The sequence below is a fragment of the Pterocles gutturalis genome, unplaced genomic scaffold (genome assembly GCF_000699245.1).
Source record: "Pterocles gutturalis isolate BGI_N339 unplaced genomic scaffold, ASM69924v1 scaffold36794, whole genome shotgun sequence".
Lineage (NCBI taxonomy): Eukaryota > Metazoa > Chordata > Aves > Pterocliformes > Pteroclidae > Pterocles > Pterocles gutturalis.
The window spans coordinates 22,149-31,443 of record NW_010136998.1 but is presented as its reverse complement, the minus strand read 5'-3'; the positions used below and the strand labels follow the sequence as shown (position 1 = coordinate 31,443).

Genomic DNA, 9,295 nt, shown 5'->3' with positions numbered 1-9,295 from the left:
CCCTGCCAGGGCACCGCAGAGCTGAGGAGCTGCCCCTTCCTCATCCCCAGGAGGACGATGGCATTTTTGTTGGGCAATCCGCAGCCTCAGAGCTGTTGCGCTGGGAGAGCAGAGGGCTGGGTTTGTTGTGCGCTCAGGTGCAGAAGCCATCGCCTGGCCCGGCAGCTCCCCACACGCGCTGTTCTCCTGCCAGAGGCCCAGCTCAACCTCCTGCACACCTGCAAAACGCTGCTCGGTCGGTGCCACGGGGGCAAATTTTGAGCCCCGTGGCTGGTTTCTTCTGTGTTTCTAAGGGCGGCTTCTTTACAGGTGTCCCGCTGCTTGCTTAAAGTCGTTGCCATCTACAAAATGTGATTTCTATCTTCCGTGGTGTTTTGTCCCATTAGATTGAATTAATTTCTGTTGACATCAGGTCACACCAGCTTCTGCAAAGGGACGGGTGACATCTGAGGTGTGCCTCATTGGAGGCAGGTTTTGAAAACATCAAGGTGTTTGTGATACTAAAAGGAATTTTTTCCACCCTGTCATCTGTTTTCTTTGAAATTTAATGTTTCCTCTTAAATAATTCTTGAGAAAATGTATAAAATTTTTTTAATTTAAGACTGCATACTGCACTGTTTTCTTTTCCTGCTAGTGTTTGGAAGAGCGATACATGCCCTCGCACGTATTAGTGATGAATTCTGGTTTGACCCCGTAGAAAAAGGTGTAAGTAAATGGATTCATGTTGTTGGATATTGTGTTGTTTTCCTACAGGTACCTTTCAGCCTGAGTTACATTCTCTCTGAGCTTCCTCCACTTTCATTATGGACAAATGCCATATTTTCTGTAATTGTAATTACGCAGATTGCGTCATGGAAGATTCATTCCTACTCTGCCCCTAGTATTCTTCGATTTTTTCTTACCCAAGCTGAAGCTTGTCCAGGACATCCGGATTAATACCAAGGGTTTTAGTTCTGTTGTCATGGGTCAAAAGGTTTATGGTTTGTACCACATCAGAAGCTGCCCCTAAACAACATGTTCTTGTACGGGTGTGACTCAACAGGAAGAATGCACCCATTAATATGCCGCTGATTAATCAAACACCATTTCCAGCAGAATTAGGGTTTTCTCTAGAGGTTTCTTAGTTAAAAGTGATCAACTCTCCTTAATTTGCTGGGAGGCTGGAAAATGAGAAGTGGAGATAATTTCTTTTCTTACTTCATTAATTTTTGAGGTGCTGGTGATGTCTTTGCTCATTTGTACATAGCATGTGGATGGTTGTACGGGAAGATTGCTTTAGAACAAACTCCAGTCCTTCAAATGCCTCAAACACAAGCTGAGCTTTAAGTGTTCGGGTAACCCCAGGGCCACACAGCTGTCCATAGATTGGAATCCTACGCCTGTCCTATACCAGGGACTTCTGACTGGTAGTAATGAAGGTGATAAGTTTGAACGTGACTGTATGCATGATGCATCTATATTTATTTTGAGACGTACACATTTAAAGGTTTTGTGGCTTAGGTTTGGTACTGAAGCACAGAGATGGCTTTTTGATTAAAGGTTTGATATGAAATACTTTTTGAGTTAATAAATTATTTTACTTATATTTTCAGCTTGCCTTAAGATCAGTGAATTCTTCAAGGTCAGCATACGCATGTGTCTTCTTCTCATCTACGTTTTTTCAACATTACTGCTGGACAGCTGTGGCTCAGCCACGTCAGAAGGAAAAACAGTTATCCCTCCCCTGTAAATTGATAATTAAGGTACATTTTAATGGATTGTTATGCACGTCTTTGTAAGCAGCAAATTAGCCCAATTTCCAAATGAAATTATAGGGGGAAGCTCACAGAGGCATGCGGATGGCTCTGAACTCAAGCACTTCTGAGCAATTCTGCAAAAGAGAGCGCTGGTATTTAACTGTACCTCCTGAGCTGTGCCCGGCCGTTCACAAAGTCGGAACCATCTCAGTCTTGGGGTGAAGGAATACCACACTGCTGCCCCGGAGTGTTTCTCTTGTAGCCTTCAAAACCAGTATGAGGCAGGAGAGCTCTGACCAGTTGTTAGCAAACAGGTTTCTTGGCCACGTGTTGGGTGAGGATGGCAAGGATCAGTATCAGCTGCCTCACTGTCTGCTTACAAAGTCGTTTGGGGAAGCCATAAAAGCAGGAGCTTGAGATAAACTGTACAAAATTCGGGAAATAACATTGCAGAATTGTTTGATGAGTAACCTCTGTGCTGGCTTTTGTTTTTTTACAGTCAGTTCTTCCTGTATTTAGATATGTAAATGTGCTGGAAAGGAATGTAGAGAAGTGCAGCATTTATACGAATATTAGTGATCATCACGTAACTTTTCAGCTCCTCTGCAAACATGGTAGGTTACACAGAGTGACTCTACAGAAACAGCAGCAGTTTAGAACAGCAGGGTGACATATTATTTAGTGTAGTTATTAACTGAATGTTATTGATGGAATATTATGCCAAGCACTTGCAGCCTCTTCACATCATAATTTACATTTATCATGTGCATCACCTTGTTAAAATGAAGCTGTAACAGGCTTTATCAGACAAACGTTCTTCAGTTCAGCAGTTGCGCACGCTATTCATTGTCAGCCTACTGCTTACAACATTTAGGATCAGGCTGGAGTAAATTCTGAAAAAAACACGTTATGGAAAGGGAGGGAAATCCTGTTTTGGCAGGTCTTTGAACCAGCGGATTTACTGGGTCTCTCCACTTTTAATACTTACTTGTTGCTCTTCACTTATTTCTTGTGGATTCTTAAGAAACTCAGATGCTGGAGGGGCATAACTAATAGGATGAAGGAAGTCTCAGGTGGCATGTTAATTCAGTTTTCTATTTGTGGGTGAGTTATTTCCACATAGCTAGAGTGAGTTGCTTGGTTACTTTCTCGTCTGAGATTCCCTAAAAGAAGTATTAATACTGAAAAAGATTGAAAATTACATACCAGCATTGATTTTTGTTCATATCCTTTATCCTTAGGTGTTGTAAAAACATATAATCTGACTTTTCAGGAGTGTGATCCGTTGCAGGCTGTTTTTGCAAAGCACATGTGTCCAAACATACTTAAAGTCCACTCCAGGTAATGAATTTTTTTTTTTCCCTGAAAAAATTCATACAGGAGGCAATACTGCTCTCATAGTCATCAACATCATCAAAATCTGATCAGGGCACAGAAAAAGATGGTGAATTCCTAATTCCTTTATCCTAGTGCTTGATTTTTCCCATTACAGCTTCAGAAACTCGGATCACTGCCACTAATCCTGCTGAGTCTGACCTTGAGAAGTGTGTCACGTGTGATTTGAATTCACACCTCTGAGCAATTTCCACCTGTGACAAACCAAGTAGTGCTTTAATTTTACAGGCAAAGAACCCAGTGGTAAAAGTGCATTTTGTTTTAGTGCAGTAAGGGAAAGTTCTGTTTTGAAAAGCAGCTCCCAGAAGAATGGCAAGCGTTGGCTTGTCATGGCAAGCGAAGGTGAAGACCAGTCAGACTGTGCGTCTCCTGCCGGCATTTCTACTGGAAGTGTTTCTGTGCAAAGGAGCTCTTGTCACAGTCATCAGCCATTACACTGTGATACAAACATACAGAAAGATAGCAGCAATATGTCTACGTAGGACTGAGTTGGCAGCACACACAAGCATGAAATATAACCAATTTGCTTTTGTAATCACGAGTTGCATTGTTAGATTCCTTACCTATAGCTATATAAAGCAATTAAAAGCTCCAGCAGACTTTAAGGGGTGCACATTTCAAAGGCAGTTTTTCAGACAGTATTGCCAAGTAATAATTTTAATTTCTAATGCGAGTAACAAATGCTAGCTAGTAATCTGTGGCATGCAAAATTACTTTAATTTTTTTAATGTTAATGCAAAATTACTTTTCTGTTTAGTGTACTTTAATGACATTTTATAGGCTGCTGGCTGATATAATGATTCACTTCCCGACCAGTCAAGAAGAAGTAACCTTATCAGTTACTCCCATGAAAGTTTGTTTGAAGAGTTACACTGAGGAAGACACTGGTAAGGAAATCAAAATATGAAACAATGTTGGGACTTTAAAACAGGGGAACTAAAGGAAGAATAATTATTGCAGCCTGAATGGAGAAGGCATTTTATGGCTGAATGACATTTTTTTAAGAGAGGGAACATATATAGAGAGATTTTAAGTCATACTGCCACCCTCTGGTTTTAATACATTTTTTAAAAGTATGTTTTTAGTAACATTTTCCTGGTATCAGTGGCAGATATCAGACTGAGCAGCCAACTGAAATAAATTATGCCGCTTGCTGGAGGCTTGAACAGAGGTAATTACCGTGCTGCAAGAGCAGAAGCATGGCAAGAGACAGGAAAAAGGAGATAATTTTATGTTTTAAAAAGAGCTATTTAAATCTGAATCCCATAATTACAGAATTGATATCATTAGGGAGCGTATTTTAGTTTAAGGGTGATCCAGTGTGTTAGCCAGCCTCGCAGTGTTACGCTGCACTGCCATTTTCAGGTCTCCATCGGAGATGGAGAACAATCTAGATTCTTGGGGTGTGACTCAAACTCGTTATAAAGATATAATTGTGGTTTTGAGTGTAGGTTCTTGTTCATTACATAATAAAGGGATGTTTTTCATATTTGCTTGTGACCAAAGCTGAGGATAATGACCTAGAAAAAGATGACTGCCTAGAGCACAGGGGTGGGGATGGTGCTGAGAACAGGCTAAAGCAGTGGAGAGCAAGAAGGATTAAGTGGTGGAAACCGGAGTGAAACAGGGAAGAAAGTACTGAAAATAAAAAGACACTAGAAACAGTCCATTTTGAATGACAAATTTTGTTAGTTTAGAAACACACACTTAAGGGGTTACTGTAAGAAAGTGGAAAAAAAATAGCAGGTAAAAATTGAGATACCAAAATGAGATTAAAAAAAAAAAATAAAAAATGAGATACCAAAACCCCAAACAGCCAAGGAGAAAAAAGGAGGAATTACCAGCATCGTTCTTGTGTGGTACATGATGCAACATAGTGCCTGCAGCAAATGTTCTGTTTGCGCTGAAACAAAAACGTGTCCTTTGAACATATCATCTGCTGACACCTCAGGGTTTTCCAAGTTCAGGTTTAATTCTCAAAGAGAAATTACACCTTCTGCCTAGACTTGTTTTCATTTGTGCGTGGGAGGCCCTGCCTTGTGGGAGCCGAGGTGTGCTAGAACTTTGTGTTTCTACAGCTTTAAGGACCTTTACAAGAGTGTATTTGAGCATGCGTGGGGTCTTGTTGAAGGCCGAGATAAAAAAACATACCCTCTTGACTAGAGAAACAGCATACGGGGAATAGTTTGCAATACTCTGTGAGCAGCCTGGCTTTGGAAGAGAACTGGATAGGTGTGTACTGGTTAAGCTGCTGTCAAATTTTTCCAAATGCCTGTGAGACTAGAACACATAATGGAAGTATGCGCTTTACTTTCTTTTCACACACCTAATAACAGCTACGGGCTAATCTAGTGATAACAGGCAACAACTGAACACCTGAAACTGCAGAGCCTATTTCCTGTTGCCACTTACATATCAGGAAAAGATTATAATTGAAAACAAAGAACCTGAGTCCACGTTCATTGTCCTCTGATTATTGTCAGCAATTACGATTAATCTCTTAAAAGTCATGCGGTATTTCGGTCTTCCCATCTATGCAACAATAAGCAGCCGGTAATGCTATTTGTGATGAACGCCTGTGGACAAAGCAGATTTGCAAGAACGACAGCAGGTATCGGGTTAGATCACACAGTGGAGCATGAAAGAGGTGCTGTTAAAAGCCAGTTAAATCTACATAATACACTGTAAATAAATTGAGGATTTCATTTTACTTAATTATTAAATGAATTTAGATAAATAAACATTTAGTACTGTTAGTCACTATAAAAATACAATTATTTGTTCAAGCAATGCTGATGTAGAAACCTCATGGTTGTAATCACAGATTTGTAGGGTTCAAACTTCACTCCTCTGAGCCCTTGACTTTCCTGTTATTTTGTACAGATTTTTCAAAGACGATGCTTACCGAAATACAGCTAAATCCAGAGGAATTTGACTACTTTCAAGTTGGAGTAGATTCTGAAGTGACATTTTGCCTTAAAGAACTGAGGGTAAAGCAATAATTTGTCTTGAAAATAAAACATTTCCTGTGAATTTGCATGCCTTGCCCAGGACAGCGCGGGGCAGCCCTGGGCAGCCTTCCAGCCGGCCTCCTGACCAGCAGCAGTATCTTACCAGCTGGTTCAGGATTAGCTTTAAAAGCCAGGATCTTCAGGACACTGCAGAGTCCCTCACAGTAGCCTTTGAAAGGCAAGTGAAACGTTTTTAAAGCAACAAAAATGTAGTTTCAGTGGTGGGCAGACACACTGTAACTGTACTGGAGGAAGCATGGTTACCACAGGAGTTCCATGTGCAGAAACTCCTCTAGCAATGCTCTGGGCAGGGAAGGCAAGAAATATATTCTAGAAGCAGTAGACTTTTACCCTCTTTTTGCCAGTAAACAACAGCTGGAATAAACTTACATTCTAATATTGATCTTCTGTTTTTAAAACAGCACTTAACCACCCACCTCTTCCTTTCAGGGACTTCTAGCATTTTCAGAAGCCACCAGTGTTCCTGTCTCAGTCCATTTTGACGTATCTGGAAAGTATGTTTTGGAACATGCCTGACTTGCAGTTACAACTCTACGGTCAATTTTTGCCTGCAGGTTACTCAATGAATACTTAACTGGAACAATAAAAGAGATGTTCATTTTGTACCAAAAGCTGTATTTCTAATCTGCGATACGGGGTCAAGTTGTTTGTTATTACGCATAAAGCCTTTAGCCCAGGCATCAGCGTTACTGAGCTCACCGTGAGCACCTGCTACCTGGACACTTCAGGTTCTCGGTCTAATGCACACAATGATTTTATTTAGTAGTCTAAAGAAACCATACACTTTCTGTTTAAAATATACTTTTAACAGTTAAATATTTAAAACTATAATTTGACTGAGTGTAATATTGTATAGCATGTGCTTATGGGTGCATTTCAATCTGTAACAGGAAGCCATCTCATACTCCTCAGCAACAATATTAGATTTTCAGCTTTTCAGAGGTGGCATTTTTTAATTGTATGTATAGAATTCATAGAATCATAGAACTCTATAAGCTGTATTTCCTCCTACAATCTGTGTCATTACGCTGCTGTTTTAGTCTCTGAATGTTTGTGTTTAGACCAATTGCTTTCAGCCTTGAAGATATGGTGCTGGAAGCCAGCTTTATTTTGGCCACCTTGTCCGACATCAGGCAGGAGACAGCCTCCCCCCTGCCTCCCTGCTTTCCACAGCGGCAGGAAAGGTAACTGTGGGCTTCGGGGCGGGAGGCAGGCTGCCTTAAGAGGATGAAAAATTAACTTTAAAGTTTTCCAGACAAGTTAGATTTGAGAGGGAAAGGAAGTGATCTGCTCCCTGGCTATAAGTAAGTAAGGGGATGGGAAGATAGTTGTTGAGAATCTATTCTAAAGCCATAATGCTTTTCATTAACAGAAAATAAAGACATTCTAACAAAAACATGTAAAAACCAGTTACTAACCTGACCCCTCTCCAATCCAGCTCAAAGACCCGTACAGTTAAATCTGAAAAAACCTCTGTGGATGAAGATGGCAATGCAGAAGCAGTTGCTTCCAAAAAGCCACAGTGGAATGGAAGCGCACCCAACAGAGAGTCAGCAAAACCTGCAAGTCCTTTGGCAAAACAAAAGATTAAAAATATACCCAGAGTCACAAAGCGAGAGGTAACAGGCATTGGAGGAACAGCTGTGGCCGGGGCAGAGGAGCAGGTGATGCTGGAAGGAGAGGGAACAGAGTTCCCTTATCAGAAGGTAAGGAGGCTCCTCGTCATACCTCCCGTGCAGCACCTGAGCTGAACGCTGCCTGTGCTCTGGGGGTTGCTACCTGTCCAGACTCGGTTCTGCATGTGGCGTGTTTAACTGTCACGCTGGAAATCCTCACAGGTGCCGGGTGTATCTTACTAGGAAACACTGTAGACTGATAAAGAGTTTAAAGTGGGCTTTTAAAGTGACAAAAGCTTCAGAAATAATTAACCCCCAAATTCTGTATCACATGCAGTTTCTTACTTCTATAAATATTGCCTTTTCCAGTTTCATTCCCTGTTTTTCGGAGCAGTTTCTTGTCAGGAGAAGGATGCCATCAGTGACACCTTCCATAGTTTAGCAACAGCCAGTGATGCCGAAGAGGATTTTCGCAGTGTGCAGAGCTCCCCAGTCCTCTAGAACTAAACACAAAGCGTTTGAATTGCGGATTGCCTTGAAAGATAAAAGTATGTTTGACATGGTAATTGTGGCGCTGTTTCTAGTTTTAGAAAGAAGTTTAATTGCAGTTCTTCAGCAAGTTAGAACGTGATGGAAACTATTTGTATTCTGAGCTTGTGTGGTGAACTGCATTTCACAAATACCTATTCAGACAGTCGGAAAGTGTGAATCCTACTCACATGGTGCCCATTTCTTTGTTTCCAAGACAAGTATAAGAAAAGGACAAACTCAACTCAGTACTGTATCAGTTCCTGCTGTCAGTACAGGTGAAGTGTTTACTCACTGCTTATGTTCACCACCAGCACGTGTCGTTCTAAAACTGTTAGCTGCTGTCAGAATGCTGTATCAATTGAGGTCACTATGGACCCATGGAGATTGGGGGATTTTGTAGAACACGGCTTTGGCTGTTCAGCTCCACAGTATGTTCTCGCTAGAGAATTCAGACTGCGTTACCACTTCAGGCACATGAAGCTGCTGTCATAAAATTAAGAGTGCTGTAAAAATAAATCCACAGCCACTCCGGCACAGCCAAACACATCACTGCTGCAGAAGAACCTGTATTTTTACAGAAACTGGGTAGAGTTAGCATGTAACTGAATAACCAATGTTGTCATAGAAATACATTTAAAAAAATAAAAGTGATGTTTGAAAGGACGAGTTTAAGAGGTTTTTCTGTTTGTCTTGTATTTTTCTTTTCTCTCCCCTGCCTCTTCCACCACAAGTCAGCGACAGCGCAGTATTTCCAAAGCCACACTGGAATAAAATACTGAAATTTCCAGTCTTTGTCCAATTAAAAGATCATTACTCTGTCTGCCAAACTGTTACAGATGAGTTGTGGTGTCAGTCAAATACAGATGTGAGAACGCTCTATGAAGGTCTGAGTGAGAGCCCGACACCCCAAGTATTGGTGGCTGCGCATCTCTGCGCCACCAACGACATCACTGCATTAGCAAACAGAGGTTTTGCAGTCAACTTT

General features: G+C 41.1%; 1 protein-coding gene across 1 annotated transcript; it reads left to right on the top strand.

Moving 5' to 3' along the window:
* Positions 1-601: 601 nt before the first annotated feature.
* Positions 602-8,280, top strand: RAD9B (RAD9 homolog B (S. pombe); the record flags this gene model as incomplete). Its single annotated transcript, XM_010082501.1, has 10 exons — positions 602-705; positions 1,593-1,742; positions 2,236-2,350; positions 2,978-3,077; positions 3,912-4,018; positions 6,015-6,121; positions 6,593-6,657; positions 7,225-7,347; positions 7,602-7,869; positions 8,149-8,280. Coding segments are annotated over 10 exons (1,271 nt in total), but the record flags the coding sequence as incomplete, so codon positions are not given.
* Positions 8,281-9,295: the final 1,015 nt, after the last annotated feature.